Below are 15,351 nucleotides of genomic sequence, written 5' to 3'. Positions count from 1 at the left end.
ATTTTTTTTTTTATTTCAGTTTATGAGGATTGAACTCTTCAGGACAGTATCTACAATTAAGTTTGCTTACAAGTTGTATGGTCTGAAATTACTAAATATGTTTAAGTAGGTAGGTACATAAGATTTAACTGATTTGCTTAAAGTAAGGAAGGACATGCATTATTGGCTGTTACTGCATTTTTTGCTTGGTATTGTACAGTTTAAACAATAACGAAATAGACGTTAGTTATAGTCTTCCAGTTGTAGTCATCCTTCTGATCCTAATGTAATGTCAGGGAGATTGATGTTAACCTATCATAAAGGTCTGACCATGATGTATGCAAGATGTAAAAATTATTTCCGACCCTTAGGTAGGTTTATAATAATTATCAGTTATTAATAGTAGATTAAAATATTGTATATTGATATACCTAAAGGAAATTTTGATTAAAGGGAAATGTGAAGGTTTTATGTTGTGTGATTTAATCCTGGTATGCACATTCATTGCTCTACCCCTAAAATATAAATCGCCACAATACCACCATATTTTTATGTAACAGTAATAAATACTGTGTTCTGGTTTATTGGGCAAAATGGCAGGTCTTTTGATAAGCGCTGATGCTTTTGAGTAAATAGGCGATAGTTACTACTATGCACCTAATGTGCCATGATATGCTGATCTGTCTATAATTATAACTAGTATTTTAAAACAAACTAGGTAGGTATTTAAAATTAGTAAATAAAATAAAATAAATTGAAAATACAATTTTTATCAGCTTTGGCTTATTTCAACAATTTAAAAAAAAAAATAAGTCATAAACTTATCCTAATTCCTAATAACATGGCACGGCACTAAAGGGTAAAAAAACTAGTTAATATAAAAAATGGATATGGTTAATATTAAAATAAGGCTAAAAATTAAATTTAGAATTTCAGTTGCTAGTTCTAAGTACTTTTTAAGCACTATTGTTATCTTTGTCTGAAATTTCTTTCTTTAACAGCTGAATTTCTAAATCTAATTTTTCAGCCTTCTTCTCATGATATTTGGCCATAGCAAGATTTAGTTCAAGGCGCCCATCATCTCTTGCGTCTTTTTTCTTTCTTGCTGGAATTGAAAAAGTAATTTAGATAAGAACACATGAAGAGAAATGTTGAATTGTCTCAGTACTGGAATAACTATTTATTATTATTATTATAATTTTACTTAATATACCGTTGGTTTGCAAGCATTTAGACATGCTCTGCATTCCGAAAATTTTTTTTGGTGTAAATGTTCTTTGGTCTTCTAATTGCACCTCACATGGTGCTTTTCTTTTATTGTCCGAAAATATATTATTCATAAAAAGAATAAATATATTATATAAATAAAGCATCAAAAATCCATATTAATAATTAATTAATGTTACCTCTTTTTGGACTTGGACACAGAACCACATTCCCTTCAGTTTCAGGTTCACAATGATCCGACTGGTTCTGAAGTTCAAGCCCACCGACTTCCAATTCCAGCACCATACCAACGCCTAATCCGTCACCACCAAAAGGGACATCGAACTCAGTGCATGTCGACCCCAAAAGAGATGTCACTTTTTCTAACAATTCATCTGGTGGGATGAAGTCAGGTTTTCCACCACCAGTCAGTATAAAAAAAAAATTATACATATTATTTGTTGTAATTTCTGCATTATAATGTATATTAAATTAAGGCATAAAACCTGTACTTCGAAAAATAATAATGATTACCTTTAGACTATTCATTCGTACTTTTTGTGCTCTCTTTCGGGCCATCTTTTTCAAATTGTCCCATTTTAATTTGAGCTGTTCCTTCTGCTTGGAGAAGGAGCCACACTTGGCATTGTAGGCAGCAGTAAGGGCCACCCATGCTTCTTCTTTGAGTCTGTTGTTAGTGGCGTTGGTTTCCTTGCTCGTAATTATAGGACTGCCTTCTATTATCTCTATGAGACATGCAACTTCATCCTTGCTCATAGATTTTGTAGATTTCTGCAAGCCACAAGAAATTGGTAGGTTCCTTTTTACACGATTCGAAAACATTTAATCCACAATATTTGAACACGGATAACTTACCGGAAACACTTCCATTTTTAGCAGTTTTATGTAAGTTTAAGCTAAAAATTATTTAACAATATTATAAACTAGATAGTGGACACTAAAATAAGGTACGTTAGTGATAACACGACTCTACAAAAAAAATTTCGTTCTTTGTCCTAAAGTTTATACTATTATTTTCCAGTTAGTTATGCACAAAAACGAAAAGAAAATACCTTTTTTCGGTATAAAGTTTGCTTTTGTGATAGTTATAATAATAATACTCATTTTTCAATTTTTTCATAAATTTTAATTGATTTTAATATTTTTAAAAAGACCGCGCGGTGAGAGTGGGGTATTAACGTTTACACTGTGCCGCTAGATGGCACCCGAGTGATAAACAACCATCAGGTGTTATTTACAAGCCCAGAATAACTTAAAATGTCGTCACGAAAGTGCAAATACGATGCTGATGCATTTTGTTTTATATGTGGTCAATTTATTAAAGTTCGAGACGTGAAATATGAACTAAAGACATCTCACGTTCTCTGTAAAGCCTATGAAGCATATTTTGACTGTCCTGTACGGAATCAAGATAAGCCATGGGCTCCACATGTTGCTTGTAGTTATTGTAAAATGTGTTTGGAAGGTAAGCAATTTTTATTTAATTAAGCGATGAATCCAAAATAATAGACATATTAATTTTTATTTTTATATTTTTAGGTTGGTATCGAGGTGAGAAAAGGTCTATGAAATTTGCAATACCAACGATTTGGCGAGAACCAAAAGACCATATTACTGACTGCTACTTTTGTATGGTGAATCCGAGTAAAAGACGTAGAGGTAAAAATGCAAAACCTATTGAATATCCTGACCTCGAATCTTCTTCTGCTCCAATTGCTCACGACCTGACACGACCAGTACCTGAGCCACCAAAAAAATTATCGCAGAAAAGTAGCTCATCTTTTAGTTCTTATAAAAGTAATTCCGATAAGGAGTTTTTGACTACACCTGAACAACCAAAACACTATCTCATTACTTCAGAAGATTTTAACGATCTAATTAGAGATTTAAATTTGCTAAAAAATAAAGCAGAGCTTCTAGGCTCTCGGTTAAAACAGTGGAATTTGCTTGATGATGTTAAGATCACGGATCAGCGGACTAGGCATGAAATGTTTGCAACGTTTTTCACGAAGGAAGATGGACTTTGTTTTTGTAATGACATTAAAGGTATGTTTGAAGCAATTGGCATACCCTGTGTCCCTAGCGAATGGCGTTTATTCATTGACAGCTCTACAAAAAGTTTAAAAGCAGTTCTATTGCACAACGGAAATAAATTTCCGTCTCTTCCAATTGCTCACTCAGTACATCTTAAAGAAAATTATGAAAGTGTCAAAATTTTGCTTGAATCTGTAAAGTATCGTGAGTATAACTGGGAGCTGATTGGAGATTTTAAAATGGTGGGATTTTTAATGGGGCTACAGGGTGGATATACAAAGTATCCGTGTTATTTGTTCTTGTGGGATAGCAGAGCGGATTCTAAACACTATATTCAACGGTCATGGCCTGTAAGAACAGAATTGTGTGTCGGAAAACAGAACGTCAAATTTGAGCCGATTGTTGAAGCGGAAAAAGTGTTAATTCCGCCTTTGCACATTGAGTTAGGGTTGAAGAAACAATTTGTTAAAAAACTGGATGAAACTTCAGAAGCTTTTGGATACTATAAAAATTTTTTCCGAAGTTATCGGAAGCAAAGGTTAAAGCTGGGGTTTTTGTTGGTCCGCAAATAAGACAGATTTTCGCCGATGAAAAATTTCCAACGTTGCTGAATCGTACTCAAAAAGCAAGTTGGAACAGTTTTAAAGCAGTAGTTTCTGGATTTTTAGGAAATAATAAAGCTGAAAACTACGAAAAGTTGGTTGAGGATATGCTTACAAATTTTAAGGCCATGGGCTGCAGGATGTCATTAAAAGTACATATGCTGCATGCTCATTTGGATAAATTTAAAAACAATATGGGAGCCTATTCCGAAGAGCAAGGAGAACGTTTCCATCAGGACATCATGAATTTTGAACAACGCTATCAAGGCCGATACAATGAAAACATGATGGGCGACTATATTTGGGGTTTATTGAGCTTTATCGGTGATGAGTATAATATATTTCAATGAATCACCGTTGTCAGTTTTTGGCAGGAATATGAAGGCAACCGCGGATCAAGCGAAGTATTAACATGTCTTTATAATTACATCTCAAATCTCTCCAACGACCATCACCTAATATTATATTCTGAGTGCTGTCTAGGGCAGAATAGAAATTCTGTGCTTATAGCTATGCTCAATTACATCATTACATCACCTGACGATGATATTAGAGTTATTGACAATAAATTTATTGAACCCGGACACACCTACATGGAGTGCGACAATAAACTCGACCATTGAACGAGCTTCTGAGTATGGCAAAATCTACACCCCTGATGACTGGCAAAATGTCATACGACTAGCCCATAAAGACAATCCATATAAAGTTTAAGTTATGGAACACACCGACTTGTTGGATTTTAAAGTACTGTGAAGTACTATTATTCCAAGAAAAAAGAAAGAAAGAAATGGTCAAAATGTGGCCTGAATGCAAAATAAAACATCGTACTCCCCGACATCCGAGGACCCAGGGTAGTGTTGAGCGAAGTAACCGAGATGTTGAAAACATGCTTCGTCCTTGGCTGCGAGATAATATAATTCTACAAAATGGGCCATGGGTTGCTTCTTTGTTCAGTATAGTAAAAATACATCTTTCCATAGAGTTATAAGAAGATCGCCAGTTCGTACACTTTTTGATTGCGAACTAAAAGCTGGTCTACAAAGTTCAACAATTTTTCATGGAGTTCTAAAGCATATCACGACTGAAGAACAATTACAAGAAATTTGTGATGGAAGACAGGTTGAAGTTTAAGGGCCAATTGAAGTTGGTGAAAGTTATTTCAGTGATCTACATTCAACATGGCGGAAAAGAAGAAAAGACGTTTAACGTATACGAATACAGTGAACAAAGTGAAACATACAAGAGGTGCAGATTTTGCAGCACCAAAAAATTGCAAAAGAGATAAAAAATATGTTGTTCTATGTGTGCAAACGCGAAATAGGCAAACTACGTAATATTTTGAAATTAGGTCGTTGCAAATGAAGGACACAGACTGCGGACAGAAACGATAAGAAGCGGCAGTTCTGCGGTAAAGGAAAGATGCACAATACCTTTATGTAGTCCTTACTGCAGGCTCGTACCGATAGACGATGAGAAACACCAACAATTTCACGTATTTTCGTACAAATTCAACAGAGACACGAAGCGCGAGCGCGGTAATTCAGCCATTACATTTCTTCTCGAGTCGATGTCGCCACACGATCTCGCTCGCACGCGTCTGTAGGTAAAGTGCGGGAGAAGGATAGGACAGGATTTGCAAAAACCAAATTAGTGTTGCTATCTTCCGAAACCAAAAATTAACAGTTACTGTTAATCAGCAACCAATGTGTAAATTGACTCTATGTACCAAGTTACGTTTCAGACTGTTTCAAACTGCGGAAGAAACTCAAGCAGGTTTTTTTTCTACTTTTTATAAATAATAAAACTCTACTTATTATGAACACGACAATATTTTATTTACGCACGAAATTTAGACATTGCATTCATAACTAAATTCGAAAAAAGTTAATACCTATATTTTTTGTATTACCTAAATACACAAGCAAATCCAGGGAAAACAACTAGTATAAGAATTTGTTCAAGTCGGTAATGGATAATGGTAAGTAAGATATTTACCACCCAAAAAAAACCCCTTTCCCTCTCCTTTTTTGTTTTTTTCCATCAAAAATGATATCAGCGGCCCCTAGTTACCTAGAAACAAACCTCGTTTCCTAAATATCTACAGGGGTTCGTGTTTCTGTAACGGTTAACACCAGTAGCCCAAGCACGAAAATTTAACGAATTCGTAACGTTAACGTATCGAGCCCTCGATACGGCGACGATACTCCACAGCACGAACAACATTTTGCCAACTATAGTAACGTCGATTCGAATACGTTAGTGACGTCATCCTTTTTTTTCGGGTCGGGGGCCCAACCTCCTACGAGGTCCCCGCGCCTAGGGGGCGCGCGGGGTATGTGGGACTTGACGATCTGCAAGGTGTAAGCGCTCTCGCATATTCGAGAAGTACTACGTGCTTTTGCACAACCAGTTGTAGCTGATGATGCTAATATAGTCGTAGCCCGCGCAATTGATGATTTACCAAACATCGAATGGGAAGAGGTCCAAATTCCTTAGCGTCAAGGGGAAGTTGACGTCCAAGCCCATGGCTTTAGGGCACACTCTAACTCCGTTCAGTTTTGGAACGATCGGATACCAACGCCAGCCGAACGAACTATCTTCAGGCAGATAATATCAGCGATGGACTCTAAGAAAGGATTTAACATTCAGAGTTCCATTGAACATGGCGAAGGATCAATCTTCCAAGCTATTCGATTTCCAGAACAATTCGATCCAGCTAAACTAGAAACGATTTACTATGCAAATGTTGTCGTCCCTAGCTTCGAAGAGCAACTCGCACCAGCTCTAATGCTCAGATTTGCATATGGAGTACCACGTCGGTCAATATTCATGACAGGCTATGATGAATGCCTGATACATGGAACTGCAAGCTAGGAAGAGGCAGTAAGATCAGTTATTTGGTCAAACGTAGAATAACGTCTACGTCCCAGCCGGGGTATATAAATTGAGAGATATATACACCTTTAAAACCACTTTAGTGACGTCATCCTAACGTCAGTAGGGACGGTCTTTGTGGAATGAAATGAATAACATATGGAATGAATGATTCGTTCGGAAACTTAACTAAGTTGTAATTTTATTTTAAACTTTTAAATTTACGGATTATTTATTTAAAAAATAATTAACTAGTGCATGTAAAGTGAGGTACATATGGAGAAAGATATTTAGGAAGGTGATATGACTTAAAATCGAAGGAATAAAATAGTGTCTTGGATATCAAAACAAAAAATTTCGGATTCCGAACGAATCCACTTGATATCGGCCAAGGCTAAGTTTGTTTATGTTTACTTTAGTTCTTGTGAAGAGCGAAAGTGTCTCATTTATTTTATTAATTCAGTATTTATTTTTCAAGATTTATTTAAATATGAGAACTAGCCACTCACAGTCTTTAACAATGGTGGAATTTATGGAAGCGTAAGTACTTATAAAGTTCTGATTTATTAGAAAATTTTACTATCTCAAGTGTTTAATTCAATGTTTATATAATATGTAATGTGCAATTTATATTCCAGAAATGGAGATTTATCAAAATCATCAGGCGGTCCACGAGGTCGCAATTTTATACAGATGAAGTGGAAAGAGTTAACGGGTATATTAAATAGCGATTCTTCAGGAGATCCTAAGAGTGAGGACAAATGGCGTAAGGTATGTCAAGCGTTAACTCAAGGGACGCTATTTTTTACAGCTGAAGCACTTGACTGAATCTACTAACTCTATTGTTGAATCTACTAACTCTATTGTTGTAACTCTATTTGTTATTAATAACAAATTTTAAGATTTATTGAACAAACATTAAATTAGAATTTTTAAACAAGATATTAATCTATTTAAAAATTCTAATTTAATGTTTGTTTGTTAATTAAGGTGTGGATTAACATTAAATTAGAATTTTTAAACAAGATTAATATATTGTTTAAAAATTCTAATTTAATGTTTGTTAATTAAGGTGTGGAGTGATAATAAGAATAATTGCAAGAAAAAGTGCGCTATAAGTAGCAGAGCTGCTAGTGGCACTGGTGGCGGACCAGCGCTCCATTTATTATTAACTGACCTAGAATAAAGGGTCATGCAGATAATTGGAGTGCAAGCATCTACTGGTATGGAGATAAAAGAACCTGGGTTTCCACATGTTAGCTATACTTTACATTTCAATTGTGCAATAAATATTGAATATAGTAAGTAATTTTTTTTTATTTCAGGAAGAAATTTCAACTGAGAGGCCAAATACTGAAATTATTTTAAAGGAACCGAAAAAAGGTGCGTAGCACTTTAAATTTTAGATTTATTGAAGTTCATTGTTTCTTTATACTGTATCTTTATACATAACCCATAAAATAAGAAGGATATCACAGCGATGATATATATGATAACCTAAATGAGACTAATTGTATAAACTGGCTTATTACATATTGGAATAATTTATAGATTGGAATACTTCGAGCACAAGCAGCCAACCAACAGTGGCTACACCGCCACCAACTGAGGCTCCCCCTTCAGTTATTAGCGAGGAAGAGGAGTGGAACCCTCCACCACAGAAAAAAAGAAAAAACGATTTGACAAAAATGTTTTTAGACATAGACAGAAATGCACGGGAGTATGTTTCAGAGCATGATAGGGTATAATGAGGGATTAGAGAGAGATCGGTTGAGAGCTAGAGAATTTGAGGTACAAAAAAGAGTAAGATAGAGAGATGAAGAGCTACGGATGCAGGGTCAATGGCTGGAATTTATGAAAAAAGCAATGAAAGCTTTTGTGAGGTTTATGGAGAGAAAGTTCTTCTGAGATCTGATGCGATCGCTCCAAATTTGTCGCCATAATGACGCCTATACTTTTGCTCCGCCCATTCTGAGATCTGAATGTAGTACTCCTGAAGTACCTAATTATAACGATTGTGTCCCATTACCTAACTATTCACGCAATAACTAATCTCATCAAGGAGCCACTAGCATCTGGCGCTGTGATCCAATTCCAATGAAAAGTATTGATTTTACTAAGGAACAGGAACTCTTAGTGCGCCCCCTCCAACAGAGCCTTACGAAGCATTCCATTTATTCATTCACAACGATTTACTGAATTGTATTGTTCGAGAGAGGAATGCAAACGCATTAAGAGTGAGTAGAAAATCAAGAAAGATTTAACTAAGGAAGAACTGCTGATATTTTTATTTTAGGACTCCTTCATACTGGAACAATTCGGCTAAATCGTATAGGCGATTATTTGAAACGACATCATCTATTTAATATCCCATGCTTCGGAAAATTCATGTCTCGAAATCGTTTTTAGTGATGTTGGATGCTTGGGTTTCTTGAATAAAACTTCCACAATCGATTTAGAGCTTTGTATTTCCTTTATTCAGGTTTTTCTTGATTTTTACGTTGCGAAAACAAGTTAGCTTGGCACGGCCATTAATTGAAGTGTGTAAATGTTATAGGTAAACATAAATAAAAATTAGTGCATTGCTCCTTAAAATTCGTAGGCGTTAACAAGTGATATTACGATGCCTGCACTTTATGTTTCAATCCAGTGAGGGAAATCGTCTAATGAAAATTCGACCATATATGGATCATTTTAACAATAAAATTAAAACTATATATTGTCGGGGTTAAAGAGTTGTCATTGAATGAATCACTGGTTTTGTGGCGCGGTCGATTGCTGTTCAGACAATACATTAAAAACAAAAGGCATAAATGTGGTACTAAGCTTTATGTTCTAGCTGCGCCCGTATTACTCTGGAGAGCATGTGACGGAAAATGGCTCAAATGCCATAGAAGTGTGTAGAGAAGTGGACAGTGCCCTACAGCAAGAGCTGTCAACATCAGACTCAACCTGGATGTTAAGAGGTAGAATAAAATCCAGGCATATTGGCACAAGGATTTATTTTGTGTACATATTATTTGACAGCTCTTTAAGTGGAAGGGATGCTATAATCCAATATTATTGCACATGTATCGTTGGCAAACGAACGGTTGGTTGCTTTGCCCACACTATGAGCACATCATGGTATCTTGGCCAAGGCACGGCATCAAGGTAATCAATTGCCTCCTGCACAATTTCTAGATGCCATACTATTATATTATGATAATCGTAACGAAGAAGATGATGATTTAAACCCATTTATCACAATTGTGTTTTTATTTATTGATTTTTTTATTGCTTCGATGAGTGGACGATCTCATAGCCCACCTGATGTTAAGTGGTTACTGGAGCCCATAGACATCTACAACGTAAATGCGCCACCCACCTTGAGTTATAAGTTCTAAGGTCTTAAATATAGTTACAACGGCTGCCCCACCCTTCAAACCGAAACGCATTACTGCTTCACGGCAGAAATAGGCAGGGTGGTGGTACCTACCCGTGCGGACCGCTCTGATGGAGACGGTACACGCATCTCCATAGAAAAACGCATGCTCCACAGTCCTCTCACGAACGTTGAGCGAACATGTCGTTACCATTAGTGGTTACTGCAGCATATATTTTATTTCATCATCTTCTCGAAAACTATAGAAGCCCTCCTCGCTTTTGGGAATCTGACATTTACAAGAAAAGACATCCGAATACTTTTATTTTATTTTTTATTTTTAGGTAAGTTATAACCATTGATTGTGAAAAAATAATGTACTGCACTGTGGTGAGTGCCTCTTGTTTTAAAATGACAAGCAATATTACTTTGTAGGAGCTAAAGAGCTATAATTGCACAAGTTTAGACTTGTACAAGTTTCAAAAAGTTCAAATTTTCGATTTCGAAGTTGTGCCAATTTTCGTTTGCGCAAGTTTACTTAAACGTGTGTGGCATGTCGGCGTTCGAAGTTACAGTAATATGGTAACCGTCTGCTTGTGCGGACGTCCTGCGGTCGGTTTAAACGCGCTAAAATGACGAGTAGGGGACATGGAGTTCGAGACAATATGGAGGAATTCATTAATATTTACAGAAATGAAGTCTGTCTTTGGCAAATACAAAACAAAGATTATCTCAATAGGGATTTAAAAAAAACAGCTGCTTATAATAAATTAATGAACAATATAAAAAAATAGAACCAAACGCCAACCGTAACATGATTGTTAAAAAGCTGAATGGTTTACGTACGAATTATCGAAAAGAAAAGAAAAAGGTAGAAGAGTCCTCACGATCTGGAGCAGGCACTAATGGCACTTACTTATGTACCCACCTTATGGTATTATGATCTGTTGAAATTTCTGGATGACGATCAAGGAACGCCAAGAGGTCCTCGTTCTAATATCGATGAAAATCTCAAGTAAGTATTTCAATTATTAATCTAACAAAGGGCTCCATCCCTTTTACTCTCAACAATTGTTAAAAGGCGGCTTTACCCTTTGTTTAATATGACGCGCATATTGCTCTATCTCAGACCTTCCTCAGTGTAATTTTAATCGTCACATGTGCTCTTATTTTTTGTTTATTTTCAACGGCTACAACTTTTTGATATTGGACTCTGTTTTTTTTTTGTGATTTAGACTTGGCTCTTCTCTACGGGCTTACGCTGTAAATTGTTTTGAAAAGTTAAACATGTCCTAGTACACACAGGCTGAACATGGAAACATGCATTTTATTTACGGCTTATGCCACAGCAACGCCAGTAGAGCTACTGCACTCTATCGGGAAAGATACTCTAATACTCAATCACTGTGCTAGAAGTAGACATCAAAGAAACCGATTTATTGATTCCAACGGACTGAAAGACGATTTTCGAAACTGTAAATATGTAAGATAGAATATAATCTTGTTTTGAGTAAAAAGTTATTGTTTTATTAAAAGGCTCTGCAAGTTTACTAATCCACATGCTATTAACATAATGCTATCATAGAAAGCTATCATCAAAATTTTCACATTTACTCATGCATGTGGTGCTAGAGCATTTTAAAATCTCGTACTATTCCTATCGATCTTTCAAAAAGCAACAGGGGGAGTTGCGGGCTCTCCACGCCCTTCACCCGCTGAAAAGTGTGTTCCTCCTGGAGACGCTCGGGCTCCCTCTCTCTTCCCCCTTCTTCCCCCTTTTTGTTTTTCAGGTCACGTCCGACCCGTTTCGGACGTAACCCATGGGTGATGGTGGGCCACTTTTGGCCTGCCCTTTGATGGAGTAGTGAGCCGGCGTTGCTTATGCATCTTCCGGCTGCTGGTCGCCATGTCCCCGGCTTCGGCTACAGGGGCACGCCTTCCAGAGGGGGGTACTGGTATACCGGCGTGGCTTCGTCGTTGTTGCTCTTTTGAGCGTCGGGCGGTGGTCTATCGTGTTGCTCGTTGCACTCGGCGGGCCGCCGGCCAACCTGTAATCCTCACTGCGTGGGGGACGGGGGCCGCTGTCGCGAGGCACGGGGCCGCGAGGACGTAAACCTCTTTAAAAAATGCGTCAATTCTAAGCTCTGGTGCCCGGCGATGGGATGAATGGCTGGAGGGAGTCCAGTCCCGAGGGTACCAAACAGACCCCAGGGGACCGACCCCTGGTTAATCAAAGGAAATATGAAAATAATGACATCTGTGCCAAAAGTATTACCCCAGGAGGGCACCTCCCGCTCCGCGGGAGGAGAATCCCTCCGTGCGGTCAAGGAATCGGCCGTACGCTGCCCCACCGTTTCTGGGTGGGGCACACACTGTCACGCAGAAGGGGGCGACGACACGGGTCGCGTAAGGGCCAGAGTTCCAACCGTGGTCATTGAGCGCTGTTAGAGCTTGATCTCGCTTGAGGGGCGACGCGTCCAGTGGGCGGGAGACGCCAGGGTTGTTCGTGGACAGTGCTCGACAGCGCACTCGACGGAAGAGGAAGTCGGCTCGTCAGCCGGCATCTGTTCCTCCGTCCGACTCCTCGGAAGGAGAACCTGCCAGCGCCAACTACATGACGTTGGCGGAAGGGCCGGCGGCTGCTGCGGCGCCGCCCGCCACAGATTATGACACAGTTTCTTCTCGCGGACTGGCTGCTGCCTCCTCGGCGCAGTCCAGGGCCGCCTGCCGTGGGACAAGAGAAAAAACAAAAACCGGAGAGGTCGCGCGTTTGGAACGTTACCTAACCGAGGTGGGTCCCTCTGACCCCCTCCGAGCATTCGAGGTGGTCAGGAAATTAGTTTCCGCAGTCGTCACAACATCCGGCGGTGGACTCAAGAGTGATTATGTGCGGGACCTAAAATCCGGAGCGGCCACCCTAGAAGAACGGATGAAGGAAGTGGTAGGCCGCACCACAACAACGGAGACGGCGGGCTTGCGGCACGCCCGCCTCGAGCAACTCTCGAAAGAGAATGGCCAACTTCGGGCGGAGAATGGACAAATAAGAGTGGACATGGCCTAGTTGCGAACGATGGTTGCCGACCTCATTGAGCGGGAATGCAGCTCGGCCCCTGTCCTTCCTCTGCCCGAAGCAGAACCTGTCGATGAGGCCGAAGAGCTGAGGCGGCGAGTCTTAATCCTGGAGGCACGCAACTCCAAAGTGGAGCATGCGAGACCGCCCCTCGCTCATGAGGCGAAGGGAAGTGCGCTTGTGCCAGCGCCCCGAAGAACAATGGCCGCTAAAACTTATAGCGGCCCCAAGAAGACAGCCACACCTGCGAAGATTCCCGCCGCGACTGTCTCGCGGTCGGCAGTTACGGGGGCTTCGAAAGCAGCCCCCGCGAAGAAACCGGCATCCGCTCCTGCTCCGCTCCAGCCTGCGATGATAGGGCCCGGCAGGAGCCGGACTAAGAAGAAGGGAGGCGTCAATGCCACCAAACCGGCATCGACCCCCCAGCCCCGCCCACTACCCCCGGCCCCGGCCAACATGAACGAGGCCTGGACGACGGTGGTGCGGCGCGGGCCCAAAAAGGTGGCGGCGCCTCCTGTGCCAGGCCCCAAGCCCGCCCCTGCGGCCACCGCTACCCGCCAAGAGGGTCGAGCGGAGCCGAGGGACCGAAATGGACGAAGGAGGCCGCGCGCCCCGCGGTCGGCTGTAGTGGTAGTGGAGCCGCTGCCGGCCGGCAAAGAAAAGAGCATGGTGATGACCCAGGCGCGCGGCGGCGTAAATGTGGACGCCCTCGGCGTGGAGGGAGGCATCAAGGTCCGGCAGACGGCCAACGGGGCCCGTCTTATAGAGTGCCCCGGCCCTAACAAAAACGCCGCGGCCGAAAAATTGGCGGCTCGGCTGAGGGAGATCCTGCCGGACTCCAAGGTGGTGCGCATTGCGCGGCCCGTGAAGATGGGAGAAGTGAAAATCACGGACTTCGACGAGTGCGCCACGAAAGAGGAGGTCGCCTCGGCCATCGCGTCGCAGGGCAACTGCGCCCTCGCCGACGTCAAAGTCGGGGAGCTCCGGCCAACCTACTCCGGTACCCGGACGGCGTGGGCGCGTTGCCCCATCGCAACGGCGAACCTCCTGGCCACCCCTCCACAGGGTCGGCCTTCAGATAGCCCAGGATGGTTGCGCGTGGGCTCATGTGCAGCTGCAGGATGCCAGGCCGTGGCGCTGTCTTCGGTGCTTCGGCACCGGTCACGGCCTCGCCAAGTGCCCCTCTACAGTGGACCGCAGCGACCTTTGCTTCCGCTGCGGTCAGCCGGGGCACAAGGCTGCATTCTGCACGACGGCCGCGCCGCACTGCGTTTTGTGCGACGTGGCTAAAAGGAAGGCCGACCACCGGGTCGGGGGCCCGGCGTGTAAATCCGCCCCCTCCTCTACCAAAACGGGGAGGGGCGGAAAGAAAAAGAAGCCGGCTGCAAAAAGGGCAGCCGGTGAGTTAGCTCCCGCCGCGGCACGGGAATAGCCGAAGGGCGGGACAGACGAGGGAGCGATGGACGTAGCCCCGTAATGGGTTGCGTCCATCGCTTCCTTCAAAGTAATTTGAACACTCCGCCAGGGCACAGGATCTCCTCGTCAACACCATGGCGGAGTGGTCAATCGACGTCGCTGTCGCCGCGGAGCCGTACTTCGTCCCCACTGACCAGGACTGCTGGATAGGGGACGTCGACGGCTCCGTGGCTATTGTGTTGGGACAGTCCGCCCTTGGATATGGTGGCCAGGGGACCCGGGTACGTCGCGGCTAGGATCGACGGGACCGTCGTGATCGGGGCGTACTTTTCTCCGAACAGGAGCCTCGCCGAGTTCGAGCGGTTTCTAGGCGGGCTCGAGGTGATCTTGCACCGCTTCGGGTCCCGCCCTGTCATCGTCGCGGGGGACCTCAATGCCAAGTGTACGGCTTGGGGCTCCCCCCGCACGGATTCGCGAGGCGAGGCTCTTTCGGAGTGGGCGATCGCGACCGGCCTCTGTCTCCTAAACAGAGGCACGGTCGCGACTTGCGTGCGGTGGAACGGGAAATCTCACGTGGACGTGCGTTCGCGTCCCCGTCCGCCGTGCGCCGCACCCCGACTGGCGCGTACTCGAGGGCGGAGACGCTCTCGGACCACAGATACGTCCGATTCGAGCTCTCCGCCTTGTCGTCGTCGTCGCCGTCTTCGGCGTCAAGACGCGGACGCCCGCGGTGAGGAGGAGCTCCCGCAAGTTCGTTCCCCAGGTGGGCCTTGAAAACGGAT

The 15,351-nt window shown here is 42.3% G+C and overlaps 2 protein-coding genes across 2 annotated transcripts; one reads left to right on the top strand and one right to left on the bottom strand.

Moving 5' to 3' along the window:
• Nucleotides 1-285: 285 nt before the first annotated feature.
• LOC149500673 (uncharacterized) lies at nucleotides 286-8,618 on the bottom strand. The gene is made up of 3 exons (XM_089735939.1): nucleotides 2,062-8,618; nucleotides 1,193-1,977; nucleotides 286-1,084 (listed from the first exon to the last, which is right to left on the bottom strand). Exons 1-2 carry the CDS (start codon nucleotides 2,074-2,076, stop codon nucleotides 1,678-1,680), a joined length of 315 nt encoding a protein of 104 aa, XP_089592065.1. The 5' UTR covers nucleotides 2,077-8,618; the 3' UTR covers nucleotides 286-1,084; nucleotides 1,193-1,677.
• LOC149500674 (uncharacterized) lies at nucleotides 7,126-8,467 on the top strand. The gene is made up of 4 exons (XM_089735930.1): nucleotides 7,126-7,259; nucleotides 7,358-7,490; nucleotides 8,045-8,102; nucleotides 8,271-8,467. Exons 1-4 carry the CDS (start codon nucleotides 7,126-7,128, stop codon nucleotides 8,465-8,467), a joined length of 522 nt encoding a protein of 173 aa, XP_089592056.1.
• Nucleotides 8,619-15,351: the final 6,733 nt, after the last annotated feature.

Source organism: Bombyx mandarina, chromosome 20 (assembly GCF_030267445.1).
Source record: "Bombyx mandarina strain Sakado chromosome 20, ASM3026744v2".
In the NCBI taxonomy this organism is placed as follows: Eukaryota; Metazoa; Arthropoda; class Insecta; order Lepidoptera; family Bombycidae; genus Bombyx; species Bombyx mandarina.
This window is presented reverse-complemented; position numbering and strand designations above follow the sequence as displayed.